Below are 16,628 nucleotides of genomic sequence, written 5' to 3'. Positions count from 1 at the left end.
TTTAGTTTAATCCTTTATCCAAGTGTGTGCAAACAAAGTTTGCACCTGAAAGTATCTTCAGGACTGGGGTAAAGTGGTACAACACCGGGCAACTCCTTGCAAAGGTGGAGCAAACTACCAACACTCCTATCTCAGTATCTCCCATAATGCAAAACACATCTCCTTGCAGATATGTATAATGTTATGCATTAAGGGAAGGGCCACTACCCAGACTAGTTTCAACTTTTATTGAGGTCTCTTCAGTGGGAGCCAGGCCCAAGTGGAGATACCAAGGCAGAAGCATTAGCAAGGTCATTTCCTCCTATAAGAGCTGCCAAACGGTGTGCCACCTTTTTATTAAATTACTCTGGATTTAGAGAAAGATGTTGAAAGTTTATTTTTCACTTGGTCAGACTATAATCAATTTAGTTTAATCCTTTATCCAAGTGTGTGCAAAAAAAGTTTGCACCTGAAAGTATCTTCATGGTATATACATAAATTTAAGGAGGCCTGAGATTGTTATCAATCACTCTAATCTTAACAATAATGATGGTCTAAAACTCCCAAGCATATGGAAAGCACATATTCTAATATAACAATTGCCATGTTAAATTAGGACATCATTTTTTTTCACTGTAAAAAAAACTATCTATATGAAAGAATCTGATGTTGCCTTAAATAAGCAACATCAGAAAAACATTGATGTAGCTTTGATGTAGTTAATTTATTTCATTTCATTTATTTATTGTAATTTTATTTTATTTTCCTTTTTATTTTATAAAATTATAGTATATTTTATATATTCAAGATGATGACCTTAATATGAAGGTCGGAATGTGGAAAATTAAAATAGTTATTTATAAAACGTTTGTAGAGTCCTAAATTTGTGTAAAATGAATGCTGATCACCATATAACACTAAAGGAAAGGATGTGACAAATGCTGATGTCCTACAGAAAATGAGAACACAGAGATCTTTATTACAGGAAATGATCCAGAGAAAGGTGAGATTGGCAGGACATGTACTGAGAGGTTCGGCAGGACTGAGGATACTAACAGTTTTAGAAGGAAAAATTATGGGAAAAGGATCAAGAGGTAAAAAACAAAGGACATGGCTTCAAGATATAAGATCATGGACAGGTTCACATGGCTATGCAGAAACAAAAAGGAAAACCACCAACAGAGAGAACATGGTGCTACACCCTCTCACTGAGGAAGCTACGTTAAGAGAGAGTACGGAGGAGTGGGGAGTGAAATTTAAGAGATTTATGATGACCAGTCCATTGAGAGGTTCTGACTTGGAATGATTGATGTTCAATTTGCATATGATGTTTGCAGATGGAGTGTGTAAGGTGACTATTACAAGGCTCTGATATGACTACATCAGGACTACTTTATTCTAATCTAGTCTAAAGGATTATTGAAGAGATGAGGAAACACTGGCAATCATACAGATGATAACTAAAATGCTAATGGAACTATATCATTTAGAACACGAATATCAGGAAATGTGGACTATAATTCCTAGGTGAATAAGCAAAAAATCCATTACCATAATAGAGATGTAATCAACTGCTGAAAAAATTTTGTAAGATATGCTGAATGAAATCTTTCAGCGTGAAGTGGAAGAGAACATAATAAATGCATATCATGTCTGGAAGCTGAGTAAGAGTGCAATTAGCAGAGTGCAGGGAATGGAATTTTCTCCATGGAGTGGAATGGGCTGCCAGTGGGAATGGTGAATGCATCATCTGCATACAAATTTAGGCTAAATATGATAAACAATATGAGCATGGAGTGAAACTTTTTAAAGAGTCTTTGGCATTCCTTGAGATACCTGTATAATAATAACAATAATAAAACATGGCAAAATATATCTTTCTCATTACCAGATTATTTCTTTCAATAAGAGAAATGCATGACAAAGATGGCATAAGCAGTTTAACTACATTTAACTATTGCTATACAGAACTCTCCATTTTGCTGTAGAGATGCTTACCTCAACTTGTTTTTTTTTTTTTTTTTTGAAAAAATACACATATCACACATAAGGCATTCATGTCATTAGATATTTTAGGAGAATATTTCAAAAATACAATTTGAAAGAAATGATTTTTCTACTATTCAAAAAGAAAACAGATTATCACTGTAGTTGTGTTAAATGTTTTTCACTACCTGCTAGTTAATATTCAATTCCACATATTGCAGAAAAGATAAACTATAAAACTCTTAATTATAGGTATTTTAGACTAATAAAAAAAAAGAAGAAAGAGAAAAAAAAAAGAAACGCACAATGATTATTTGCAGCTCTAATTGCTTGTTTTGCATCTTCAAAATCTTTAGGAACTTGTTTTGCTCTTGCAGCATCTTCTGGAACTTTATCAACTATATCCTGAATCTTGTCAAGTGCTTGTTTTGCTTCAGCATCAGCCTCAGCGGAATTATTGGCAGCAAATCCAGAAAGGAGACCAATTGCACCTAAGAAATTCAGAGTACTATGTCAAAAATATTAGAAGACAGGTAACTATATAATGTAATTATTTTAATATTATAAAACTATTTATAAATTACAGCAATCCCCTTAATTATCTAACTGCAGTGGAAAGTCAACTTACAGGTCAGTCAGACAGCATAGTTTGTACCTTAGTTCTCCTTGGCAGTAGAAGAAGGTTCCCTAATATATTGTTGTGTAGTGAAACCTACTCCCCTACAGAACAAGCACTCTCTGTATTACCTTTACTATGGTGGATAATTTGTTGCAAAACCTGCCATCAAGAATCCAACAACTATTCACATTCAGTCTATAAACTCTTAAATAATTAATTGTTAGCTAACTCTTTAAATTATTATAATAATTTGGATTAGAGGTAGTATCAAGTTTTTCCCCCTTGAGGAAGGGATTAAAAGGAGTATGTAAAAGATGTCTGGAAATTTCTTCTCAAGCATCAACACAGTAAGGAAAGTAGTGGGATTAGGGGGTATTAATGTTTATGTATCCTATTCCTTATTCCAAATAAAAGTATTTGGAATAAGGAATAGGAGTTTTTGGCATTGGTCAGCTCAACTTGATCAAAAGTTATAGTTATACTAAACATGATTGATAAGGATGACATAGTCATGATTACAGAACGCAAAGGATGCAATATTTTCAGAGAGGACAGAAGGAACAGAATAGGGAGGGGGAAGGATTTTCTAATGACAGCAGAAGAATTGAACCCCAAAAAAGAGTAGATGCATATCAGGAGAATGGGGTGGGGAAACAGAAGATAGTTCATTTGAAGCTATCTGGTGTGGTGTGAGTTAGACACTAGGCAAACATAAGGAAATATATAGTTATGCTGCTTTAATCTAGGGATAAAGGGGGGGAATGTACAAGCGTGGTCTGAATAAAAAGTTCTTGGCCTAACAATGAAAAAACAAATTTATAATTTAAAAATTATTTTTATTTTTCAACATAATCTCACTTAAGACTAATACATTTATTCAAGCGATACTCCAGTGCCATTATTCCATCCCTGTAATGGTTTTTGTAAGATCTGATAAACAGCCCTCTACAGCTGCAATCACCTCTTGATTCGAAGAAAAACGTTGACAAATGAGGAAGAGTTTTAGTTTTGGGAAGAGATAGAGGTCAGAGGGAGCCAAATCTGGGGAATAAGGTGGATGTTCCAACAATTCATAGTGCAGATCTCTTAATTTTCCCATTGCCAAAATGTGGGCAGGTGCATTGTCCTGATGAAAGATAATTTTTTTCTTCTGCAAACCGGGTCTTTTCTCATGAATTTTTTCATCTGGTCGGTTAAAAGATCAGAATAATATTCCCCAGTTATTGTTTTATTCTTTTCAGGATAATTAATAAACAAAATGCCTTTATCATCCAAAAACACAGATGCCATGACCTTTCCTACTGATGGAACCGATGCACAAAATCAGCTTTATTCTTGTTAAAATACTCCAAGCACTGTTCAGAGATTTTCATGCAAGTGTGTTTTTGATCTGCTGTGAGCAAGCTCGGCATCCATCTTGCGCAAAGCTTTTTAATTTGCAATTCTTCATGCAAAATATATCCTACATATTCTTTTGAAATGCCTATATTCTCAGAAATTTCACACTTTGATGCGCCGGTCATCCAATACCATATCGTGCACTTGATCAATGATTTCAGGTGTTGTTACACTATTTGGATGTCCTTCAAGTGCATCATCTCCAAGGCTGGTAGGGCCATGTTTAAACTCAGCAGCCCATTTCTTAATTGTCAAAAACGAAGGAGAAGAGTGCTCATAAACTTTTATGAACTTGAAATGAATTTCTTTTGGTGTTAAACCTTCTTTTACAAAGAATTTTATAACCACATGATACTAAATTTTATCCATTTCAAGGGATACAGACAACACTTTTGCTTCAGACAAAAAGAAATAAATTAAAAATAAAAACAAACTACTTGATAGAATGACTTGCAATTTCACATGGATGCTTATGACAGATGTACCAATTTAGAAAAAAAAAATCGTGCCGATAGTGTTGCCATCTATGGTTGAGGCCCTTTCAGACCACCTTCGTAGATGGCAGGCATTGGCAAATTAGCACGATGACTGCAGGTAGAGTGATTATTATGGGGGGAGTTCAACAAGGGGGGGGGGCTTAGATTGTTAGGAGTGATGAGCACAGGAAGAGAATAAATGCAATTTATAAGAGATAATTACCAGAGATAGCATGTAATGGAGAGGAAAGCAGGTTTGAGAGTGTTGCATGTGGTCATAGCATCAGAATACTCAACAGTTACCGATCAAGCTACACTAAATAAATCTAAAAAATAATAAATCTAATAATTTAAGAAATCACGCAGACACACCTCATTCTCAAAAATAAATACTCCACTAATATTCAAGAAATATTGTCGATTATTACTGAAAATACACTTATCTTTTCCAGAGCTCCTTTCCTACACTACACACCTTATGAGCCTCTAGTAGACAAACGTATAACTTATAACTTATTGTGTATAACTTATAATGCATTTTGTCAAAACTGTTCTACAAAACTATTGTGGAGCAATGTATAGCACTTTCTTAGTAATGATAATGATTAAAATGATAAATGGTCATTGTCAGAATCAAGAAAGGACTGTGTACTATTTTGTAAAACCATATTTTCAAACTCATTAATACTGCAAGCACTAATGAGTTTGAAACAATACTTCTGGTAGTGTGACTTTAAGAGATGCTCTAATAGATATAAGCATCGATACAAAATTAATAACGGAAAAAACTCGCGTACAAAGATTATTTAATAGTATAATTTTTGCCTGTGTATAAGAGGCATCTTCAGTACATATATCGATACAAAATTAATAACGGAAAAAACTCACATACAAAGATTATTTAATAGTATAATTTTCGCCTCTGTGTCGATGTACTGAAGATGCCTGTGACACACAGGCGAAAATTATACTATTAAATAATCTTTGTACGTGAGTTTTTTCCATTATTAACATTGTATCGATATGTCTACTAATACAGAATAAAACATAATAAAACAGAATCCTACAACATTATAACCTTAATGCCACCTTTAAACCACTCACTAAACTTAAAACCATATTCAGCTCCTCTAAGGACCCTCTCCTCCCATTAGCACATCCTGGAGTCTATTGCATCCGCTGCACCTGTAACTTACCGTACATTGGTGAAACAGGACGGACAATCCCTATACGCAAAAAAGAACACATTAGACACATTAAATACAACCATTATGGTGAAGCAGGCCTCTCAGACCACGCACTCAACACCTTACACCAAATCAACTGGAAAAGCACCTGCTCCATACACCGCACAAAAACATGGTACGAAAGAAAATTTAAAGAATCCTGCGAAATCCTGATAAACCACCCAAATATCAACAATAAAGATGGCATGAAAATTCCAAGGATCTGGATGGCACACATTCAGCCAACCTAATTTGAAAGATTCAACACAAGTCAGGACTCTAGCCAATCGGCTATTATTAGAAACCATTCCACTCCAACTGGCTGGAATGATGTTAATATAATGTTAATATATGTATATAGTAGACAACACAAATAATAGGACTTTAGCGTTGATGTATAATTTTTTTTTTTTTTTTCCACCAGAGGTCAGGCCAACAATTGTGGTAGTGGTTAGTCAGTGTCTTTAACGAACCAGTATGATTGTAGTATAGCTTGTTTCCTGTGTATATTTGTACGCTCCAGAAGATGACCTTGACATAAAGGTCGAAACGTCGAATTGTAAAATTTTAGTAATAGTAAACTAAAGTTTTTATTCAAACACGGTAGTTGTCTCCATAATTTCCAAAAATGCATGTCTACTAATAGTATACCTCTTTTAAAACTTAGATATAAGCATGTTGGATATACCATGCCTTTTGAATAGTGTAATATTAATTTATGACAAATGTCATAAATATTTTGTTGGTTTTCGCTTCAGTGCAGATGACATAGTTAGTGAAAGCTGAACATGAAAATATATATTCCTGAATTACAGGATCTGAATTTACATTTGAAGTTAACCAAAGAGCAATGATTATGGTTGGTGGTTAATTCAAAATAAGCATCTTGTATAATCTATTATTATTATTATTATTATTCAGGCCTCCATGGAGTCAAAAGACTCTTCGTGGGAGGTCCTTCCTAAGAACATAAAGTCTGTCAAGACGCATCGAGGGGAGGTCCCCCCCTAAGAAACACAAAGTCTATCATACCACTACTTATCATTGACCGTTCTCGCTCTCACCATTCCATCAGGCAATGCATTCCACGGTTCAACCACCCTCCATGCAAAGAAACCACTCCTCACCCTCTGCTCACAGTTTCCTTTTGTAACTTCCAGGGATGGCCTCTTGTCATCACTCCTTCCCGCTGTTCAACCAAGCAAAAGAACTCCCCAGTGACAACCCTGTAACCACCTCTCAACAGTTCAAAAGTCTCAATCATATCACCTCACCTTCTTCTATTCACCAAACTCTGCAGTCCACATTTCCTCAGCCGATCCTCATAACCAAAACTGTACAGGCCTGAAACCATCTTTGTATCCATCTTTGCACTCTTTCTACAGTTAATTTATCCCCTTCAAATCCTGGGGACCAAATCTGAGAACAATAGTCTAAGTGTGGTCTAATCAGAGACTTATACAATGGAATGATAACCCTTTTATCTCTGCAGGTTAGTGTCCTTCTCATTATTGCAGCAATCCTCTGTGTTACCTTCACCTACTGATGACACACAAACTGGCTTATAATTAAACACTTCCAGTCTGTTACCACCCTTATGCAATGGCACTATCTTACCTTCCTTCCATTCCCTGGGCACTTTTCCCGCAGCCAGACTTTCATTGAAAAGCCAGCTTAAAGGCACTGTCAGTTCCCTAGCACATTCTCTCAAAACTCGTGGTGAAATACCATCCAGTCCCAAAGCTTTACTGACATCCAGAGTACTCCGTATCTGAAACACACTCTCCTCCTGTACCTTTAAACCTCAAACCTGCCCTGTCCCTCTAGCATTAAAACTGACTCCTCTAGGATGAAATACTCCAATAAAGTGTTCATTGAACAATTCCACTATGTCTGCTGCATCAGTCACTCTATTCCCATTTTTATCCCAAAATATCATTCTTCCACAGTCATTTTTCCTCTTACTGGCCACAAAGCCAAAAAATTCCCTAGCATTTTCTTTGGATCTTATTGCCAATCTCTTCTCATATTCCAGTTGCGCTTTCCTTACCACACTAGTCACTCTTCTGTCCTGTGTCTTATATTCTTCATGCATCTTCTCTTCACCTGTCTCCTTATATCTCTTCCATAGTCTCTTTTTCGCATGCAATTCTTGTTTAATATTGTTTGTCATCCACTTTACTCCAAATTGTGTCCTCTTCTTCACTCGTGGTATACAACTTACTATTGCTGCTAACAAATATTCTTTCATAATTTCTCACGCACTAATGATATCCCGGCCTTCCAATTCCTCCCTCCATGAAACTTCCCCAAGTTGACCTCTTAGACTATTATAATCACCTGTCTTATAATTTCACATAAGTTCCTGTCTCTTTGATACCCCTGAATGCCTATTTATTTTCCAAGTCAAAATCATATGGTCACTCTCTCCAACTGGTGGGAGAGATGTCATCTCAGTTATTATCAACTCTTCTGATGCTATAACCAAATCCAAAACTCATGAACCTCTCGTTCCCTCTGTTACATGTTGCCTAAGATATTTGTCCCTCAAGAATTCTAGAAATTCCATTCCCCTATTGCTACATGCATCTTCCTCTCTCCAATTCATATTACTGTAGTTAAAATCTCCCATAACATTAATTCTTCTTGCACTTGCCAAACTTACTGTCTAAACATCTCTTCCCAACTAATTTTTAAACTAGTCCTTCCCCACAGTTCAAAATCCCAAAATATTAAAAAATTAAGTCACATCAATAACCAATATCATAAGATACTTACGTAAAGGAAGCTTATCCAAATCTTTGTTGATAATATCTAATCCTCGTGTTGCTTTTCCATTCTGTAAAGCTACTACAAGTACTCCTTCTTTAGCTCCTATTAATCGAGGTCCAAGCTCTGATTATTTGAAAAAAAATAAAATGAACTGTTTTGTACACATCCAAAACTGCATTAAAATTTAAAACATCAGAAATATTTGAATTCAACGATATCAATCAAGATAGCAATGAAGAACGTATTATTATTACGTAGTGGGCAGTAAGTGCACCAACTCTGAATGTGATTTTGAAAGTTTTTCCATACTCGATTATACTATTGTATAAATTAAAGATGTCAAGATATTATATTCTTGGTTTAATATAGGTTTAATTCCCATTCTTGGTTTAATCCTTTATTTGAGTTTAAGCAAACCAAGTTTGCACACAAAGTAACTTTACAACTGGGCAACTTGTATATAGAGGCTATTATGACTTCAAATCATTTGCCTTAGTATCCCACAATGCAATGGGATATGATTTTGTCCACTCGTGCAATTATTTCACATGCAAACTTTGTGTGCTTACACTTGGTTAAAGGATTAAACCAAGAATATAATTTCTTGGCATCTTTAATTTATCTGAATGTGATCAAGTGAGGCAATTGTGATGCATGCTGCAGTTTAGTCATTTCCCCCCACTCTATCAATGAATCCTGAAATATGAATGCTTTGAAATAATACTAATAATAACTCAAATTCAAATCCAATGTAAAAATAGATTTCTGTTATATGATGTTTTATTATAATAAGAAGAACTGTTACAAACCCTATTTCTCCAAAATGACAAATCACTGGCTTTCTTAATTTTCAAAAATTTCAAAGATTGCATTGATCTTTAAGGTATGAGGATGAACATCATATATTCCTTTCTTTTAGGCTTGCACGGTGATCCGAATGCATTTTTGGAAATTATGGAGACAACTACCGTGTTTGAATAAAAACTTTAGTTTACTATTACTAAAATTTTACAATTCGACGTTTCGACCTTTATGTTAAGGTCATCTTCTGGAGCGTACAAATATACACAGGAAACAAGCTATACTACAATCGAACCAGTATGATTGTAGTATAGCTTGTTTCCTGTGTATATTTGTACGCTCCAGAAGATGACCTTAACATAAAGGTCGAAACGTCGAATTGTAAAATTTTAGTAATAGTAAACTAAAGTTTTTATTCAAACACGGTAGTTGTCTCCATAATTTCCAAAAAACATCATATATTGTTGTCATTATAATGCAGGCCCTCCATCAAAGAGCCGTTGGCTTTCCTGCATGGAGTAAAGGATTAATCAAATGAAGGCCTCTTTCAAGTCATGCAATTCCTAAATATTTCCACTCTTTGAAAACAGCCACTGAAGATTCTCAGAGCCTCCACTGGTAATCTATTTTGCAAGCTAACAACATACTGGAAAAAACCAGGTATCAGCAAGACCAGGATCTCATATTATTCCTAATCACAGGTAAAATTAACTTGGGTGAGATCATTTTTGTTTATACCGTAAGATTTCCTTACCTGCTTATATATATGCTTCTACCATTTGTCCATTTTCTGTAACATGTGTCCAAAATGGCACAAATGGTACAATTTTTTTCCCTCTCGACACATATTCAACTCTGAAGACCACATTTCCTCAGTCAGTTATTGTACGCACAATAGGTTATACTACTGGATTTTGCACCTATTATTAAAGGTGTGCTAGAGGATAGAATGCACAAGGTATGTTTTCCATGCGGTAAAATGAGTAAAGTGATTGAGGCATTGGATTTGAGGGAGCGAGCAAAAGAGTTAATAATGTTAATTGGTACAAATGATTTGAGAGAGGATAAAGAGCATGTCAGAATGCATATCAGGAGGCTGCTTCGAAGGATAAAAGAGAATAGTGTGACAGGAAGGGTAGTCAGTGTGTTGTCTAGGCATATGATTGCGGTGAAATGAGGCAGAGAGCAAAGATTATGAATTATACGCTGGCTGAAATGTGTGAGGAGATGGGAGTACAGTTTGTTAATGTGTGGAATGAGTTTGAGGGATGAAGTGAGCTGTATGGGAGCGATGGACTGCATTTGAGTGGTTATGGTGTGAATCGCTTGGAGAAACTGTTGCTGGAAGGTAGAGAAGTGAATAGAGAGAATGAATCAGATCGAGAGGGGGAGTGATGTGGAAGAACAGGAGAGTAAGATGGGAGAGATTGAAGAAGTGGATATGAATGGGGAAGTGAGTAGTATTTATTATTATTATTATTATTATTCAGGCCTCCAAGGAGTCAAAAGACTCATCGAGGGAGGTCCTTCCTAAGACATAAAGTCTGTCAAGACTCATCGAGGGGAGGTCCCCCCCCTGAGAAACACAAAGTTCATCATACCACTCTTTAAACTCACTGACCATTCTCACTCCCACCACTCCATCAGGCAATGCATTCCACGGCTCAACCACCCTCCACACAAAGAAACCACTCCTTACCCTCTTGCTCACAGTTTCCTTTCGTAACTTCCAGGGATGGCCTCTTGTCATCACTCCTTCCTGCTGATCAACCAAGCGAAAGAACTCCCCAGTGTCAACCCTGTAACCACCTCTCAACAGTTTAAAAGTCTCAATCATATCACCTCTCCTTCTTCTATCCACCAAACTCTGCAGTCCACATTCTCTCAGCCGATCCTCATAACTATCCTTGTACAGTCCTGAAACCATCTTTGTCATCCGTCTTTGTATCCTTTCCACAGTTAATTTATCCCCTTCAAATCCTGGGGACCAAATCTGAGAACAATAGTCCAAGTGTGGTCTGATCAGAGACTTATACAACGGAATGATAACCCTTTTATCTCTGCAGGTCAGTGTCCTTCTCATAATAGCAGCAATCCTCTGTGTTACCTTCACCACCTTTGCAATATGTCCCCTAAACTTCAGGTTTCTATCAATCATCAACCCCAGATCTCTTGTCTCCCCTACTTCCTCCAGTATAACTCCTCCCATAGAGTATGCAGCATCCCATCGATGTTTCCCAAACCTCAAGACCTTACATTTTGCTCCATTAAACTGACAGTTACCCCCATTCATTTGCCCATCTATCTAGCTTATTTAAATCCTCTTGCAGGGCTACCACATCTGCACTATTACTAATAATCCTTCCCAGCTTCGCATCATCCGCAAACAACTGAACATCCTCCTGCAATCCACTGGCTATGTCATTGATATAAAGGTTAAACAATATAGGTCCTAGTACTGAGCCCTGTGGGACCCCACTTGTAACCCTCTGCTTCCTGGAAACTGCTCCACCATACACAACTCTCTGATACCTATCAGACAGCCAATCCTGAATCCAGTTGACCAATCTGACATCCAGACCCATGTGCTGCAACTTAAATATCAGGTTATCATGTGGCACCCTGTCAAATGCCTTCGCCAAGTCTAAGAAAATTGCAGTATATGCCTGTCCCTCATCTAATGTTCTTGTAACTTTATTATAAAAGGCTAGCATATTGCTAAAACAAGAGCGTCCTTTCACAAATCCATGTTGATTCTCATAGATAACATTACCCTCATCTGCCCAATGCTGTACACGGTCCCTCACTACTTTCTCCAAGATCTTAACAACTACTGATGATACACAGACTGGCCTATAATTAGACACTTCTAGTCTGTTACCTCCCTTATGCAATGGCACTATCTTACCTTCCTTCCATTCCCTGGGCACCTTTGCCAAAGCCAGACTTTCATTGAAAAGCCAGCTTAAAGGCACTGTCAGTTCCATAGCACATTCTCTCAAAACTCGTGGCGAAATACCATCCAGTCCCACAGCTTTACTGACATCCAGAGTACTCAGTATCTGAAACACACTCTCCTCCTGTACCTCCAGACCTCGTACCAGTCCTATTCCTCTAGCATTAAAACTGACTCCTCTAGGATGAAATACTCCAATAAAGTGTTCATTGAACAATTCCACTATGTCCTCTGCATCAGTCACTCTATTCCCATTTTTATCCCACAATATCGTTCTTCCACAGTCATTTCTCCTCCTACTGGCCACATAGCTAAAAAATTCCCTAGGATTTTCTTTGGATCTTAGGGCCAATCTCCTCTCATATTCCAATTTCGCTTTCCTTACCACACTAGTCACTCTTCTGGCCTGTGTCTTATATTCCTCATGCATCTCTTCACCTGTCTCTTTATATCTCTTCCATAGCCTCTTTTTCGCACGCAATTCCTGTTTAATATTGTTTGTCATCCACTTCACTCCAAATTGCGTCCTCTTCTTCACTTGTGGTATACAACTTAACATTGCTGATAAGAAATATTCTTTCACAATTTCCCACGCACTGGTGTGCAAGAGAATCAGGGAAACAGGGAGGCTCAGGGTGGACAGGCGTACACAGCGTGAGAGAGGTGGATGCTCCAAGAGGAGTTGAGAGCATGTGTAGGCAGGAAAGGAATAGGATGACCAGGGATCAAGATGTAACAGTTGGAATTGAAAAGTGTTCTAATATGAAGAAGCAGAAAGGGAAATGGCCCCAGTCTAGCATGGAGAGATCACATCGAATGAGTGATATCAGTGGAACTAGCTGTAGATCTAGAAATGAGCTGTTGTGTTTGTATACCAATGCTAGAAGTATAAGAAACAAGGCAGATGAAATGGATGCACTAATTGCGTCTGTTTACCCAAAGATTGTCGGAATACGTGAGACATGGTTGGAAGAGGATGACATCCTGACAGGAATAGAGATGGAAGGGAATGATGTGTTTCGTGAGGATAGAAGGGGTAAAAAGGGAGGGGAGTGCTACTGATGATAGAGAAAGAGTTATGTCCATACAAAGTAGAGATGCAATAGTGCCAGTGGTTTTGAAATAGTGCCAGTGGTTTTGAGGCAGTATGGTGTGAGATAGAGGTGAATAGAATCAAATACTTCGTGGGATGTTGTTATAGACCTGGTTGTGTGGATGGTGGTGATAGTGAAATGTATAGTCAAATTAGCCAAGCAAATAAGAAAAGGATGATCATTATGGGTGATTTTAATTATGGCAATATAGAGTGGAATGATGAGATAACTACTGGAAGTAAAGAAAATGAGTTTCTTGAGTTTTTGAGGGCTAACTACCTCAGACAGTATGTAACAGAAGACACATGAGGATTGAGACCTATCTGACACACAGATAGGCTTATAGTTTGATGCTTGAGTTCGATCACCTCCTTTATGAAGTGGCACAATCTTGCCCTCCTTCCACTCCTTAGGAACTTGACCAAGTGCAAGACTCGTATTAAAAATATATGTCAAGGCAGGTGTCAACTCCCTGGCACATTCTTTCAGAATATGCGGTGATATATTATCAAGTCCCACAGCCTTATTTACATCTAGTTTACTCAACTCCCCAAACACCTCTTGCTCACTTACAGTCAGTCTCTCCTCCCCATCATCAACTGCTCTCAATCAGTCACATTCACAAGATTGAAAGATCTTTATGAACTGCTCTTTAAGTATCTCCACCACATATTCTGCAACAGCTGTCTTTATACCATTTTCTCCAGTCAATGTCATCCTTCCATAATGATTCTTTCTTTGGCTGGCTGCATATCGAAAGAACTCCCTAGGATTCTTTTTGGCTTCATTAGCTAACTGCTGTTTATACCTCTCTTTAGCTACTCTCACCAACCACGTCACCCTCCTTGCCTGGTCTTTGTAGACCTCATGAAATTGGTTATTTTCACTTCTCTTATGCTGCTTCCACAATGCCCTTTTTCTCTGTATCACATGTTTAATCTCTTTATTTATTCATCTCACACCTACCTTATTTAACCTTATCACCCTTGGAATACATTTAGACATTGCATCTACTAGATAGCTTTTGAAAATCCCCCAAGCTGCATTGATCTGTTTTCCAGCTAACTCCTCATTCCACGCTACACCTGCAAGCTGTCTCCTGAGCTCTTCATAATCACCCCCCCCCCATGTAGTTCTACATATACCCTTTTCTCACAGGGGTCCTCGCAGTGCTGGCAACCACGCAGGCAATCACCTCATGGTCACTCTCACCAAATGGTGGATGATTTGACACCTCATTTATAATTACATCCTCTGATGAGATGACTCTGATTAGAACCCTTTTCAATATTAGAAGCCTTTTCAATTCCAACTGTTTCCTCTTGATCCCTGGTCATCCCATTCCTTTCCTGCCTACATATGCTCTCACCTCCTCTTGGAGCATCCACCTCTCTCATGCTGTGTACCCCTGTCCACCCTGAGCCTCTCCATTTCCCTGCTCCTCTTGCACACCCATTCTCTCATTTTCTATACTCATACCACTCACTTCCCCATTCATATCCACTTCTTCAATCTCTCCCGTCTTACTCTCCTGCTCTTCCACATCACTCCCTTCTCAATCTGATTCATTCTCTGTATTCACTTCTCTACCTTCCAGCAGCAGTCTCTCCAAGTGACTCACACCATAACCACTCAAATGCAGTCCATCGCTCCCATACAGCTCAGTTCGTCCCTCAAACTCATTCCACACATTAACAAACTGTACTCCCATCTCCTCACACATTTCAGCCAGCATATCATTCATAATCCTTGCCGTCTGCCTCATTTCACCACAGTCATATACCTAGGCAACACACTGACTACCCTTCCTGTCATACTATTCTCTTTTATCCTTCCAAGCAGCCTCCTGATATACATTCTGACATGCTCTTTTTTCTCTCTCAAATCGTTTGTACCAATTAATACTATTAACTCTTTTGTTCGCTCCCGCCTTATATCCAATGCCTCGATCACTCTACTCATTTTACCGCCTGGAAAACATACATTGTGCATTCTATCCTCTAGCACACCTTTAATAATAGAGTCGTCATACAACGCCACTTGCTCATCTTTCGTTAACTCTTTCATGCCGTCATGATTTATTTTAATAGTTTTGACCAGAATTCTCTTAAATTCATTCCGCATCCATTTCATTTCTTGCCTCATCCAATCCAATTCAACTTCCGAATCTAGTGACACATTCTCTCTCTCATTAAATCTTTCTAACTTTCTAACTCTCGACCACCTCTTTTCACTTTCACTCTCATTCATCCTTCTTTGTTTCTGTACTTTTGGTCCAACATACGTCCAGCTTTCACTATCTTTCTTCTCACTTTCACTATCATTTATCTTTCTTTGTTTCTGTACTTTTGGTGTAACATACATCCAACTTTCGCTGCCATTCTTCTCACTTTCACTCTCATGCTTAAGAATTTTTCTGTCTGTGAAATGTAAAGAACTAACTAAATATAAACAGTCACCAGATGTATTTAGCAACTCAGTAATGGCTTTGGTGAGTCATTTGAAGAGACTTCTTCTGAAGATCATTCCAGATGCATTTAGCATCTCAGTAAATAGGTATAGAGAGTGACTAATCCAATGAACTATATAATATTGATTATGTGATTCACATATGCATGGCAGGAATACGTGTGGATTAATGAAGCAGCAAATCATCATGTACAATTTGTTGTGCTTGTTATGTGTATTTATTTCTGTTTTATTTATATTTCACTTGGTTTTTCAAAGAATATTCTTTTGTTGATTGATGATCAGTATACACTTTTTACACAGTAATATACACTGTTTGGAATGAAATCAACAGACACCTCCATAGGCAAGGTGCATTGTAACGGGTCACGTGTGTGTAGCTGGTATAAATTTCAGGAATATGATGCTCCAAATTCAGTGCAACTGTGTCCAGGTGAAATGGCTGAGAGAAGGGAACTGATGGAGTTTAAAAGAGGCATTGTGATAGGATGCCATGTTACAGGTCTATCTGTTTGGCAAACTGTTGACAAATTGGATCATTCCAGGTCAACAATAAGTGATAACATACTGAGATGGAATCTCAGGGAGTCAGCTGCAAGTGCCCCTGCAGTGAATGACCCACCACACTCACCAAGCATGACCGTAGTACAAAGGATAAAATGTAAAAAATGCCATTCATTGGCTGACACAATAAATGTGGAGTTCCAAGCATTGACCAGAACACAAATCTACACAAACACAAGAACTGAGAGATGAAGAACTGAAATGAAGAGAACTATAGTTATGTATGGAAGAATGAAGACAAAAACAAATGATGTCAGTCACTTTCCCACACATCAACCCAGACAGGAA

At 37.7% G+C, this 16,628-nt stretch overlaps 1 protein-coding gene across 1 annotated transcript in view; it reads right to left on the bottom strand.

The window, feature by feature from the left end:
• LanA (laminin subunit alpha) overlaps positions 1-16,628 on the bottom strand; it is a 1,191,635-nt gene that overhangs the window by 233,783 nt on the left and 941,224 nt on the right. Inside the window, exons 46-47 of the mRNA XM_090391815.1 lie at positions 8,463-8,579; positions 2,271-2,456 (exon numbers count right to left, since the gene is read on the bottom strand). Of these exons, the coding sequence (XP_090247941.1) occupies positions 2,271-2,456; positions 8,463-8,579 (303 nt within the window). The remainder of the gene's footprint in view (positions 1-2,270; positions 2,457-8,462; positions 8,580-16,628) is intronic.

The sequence above is a fragment of the Typopeltis vanoorti genome, chromosome 4, assembly GCF_054136105.1.
Source record: "Typopeltis vanoorti isolate ZY-2024b chromosome 4, IOZ_Tvanoo_1.0, whole genome shotgun sequence".
NCBI classification, from domain to species: Eukaryota; Metazoa; Arthropoda; class Arachnida; order Uropygi; family Thelyphonidae; genus Typopeltis; species Typopeltis vanoorti.
The sequence above is the reverse complement of the archived record's forward strand: the minus strand, read 5'-3'. Positions and strand labels throughout refer to the sequence as shown.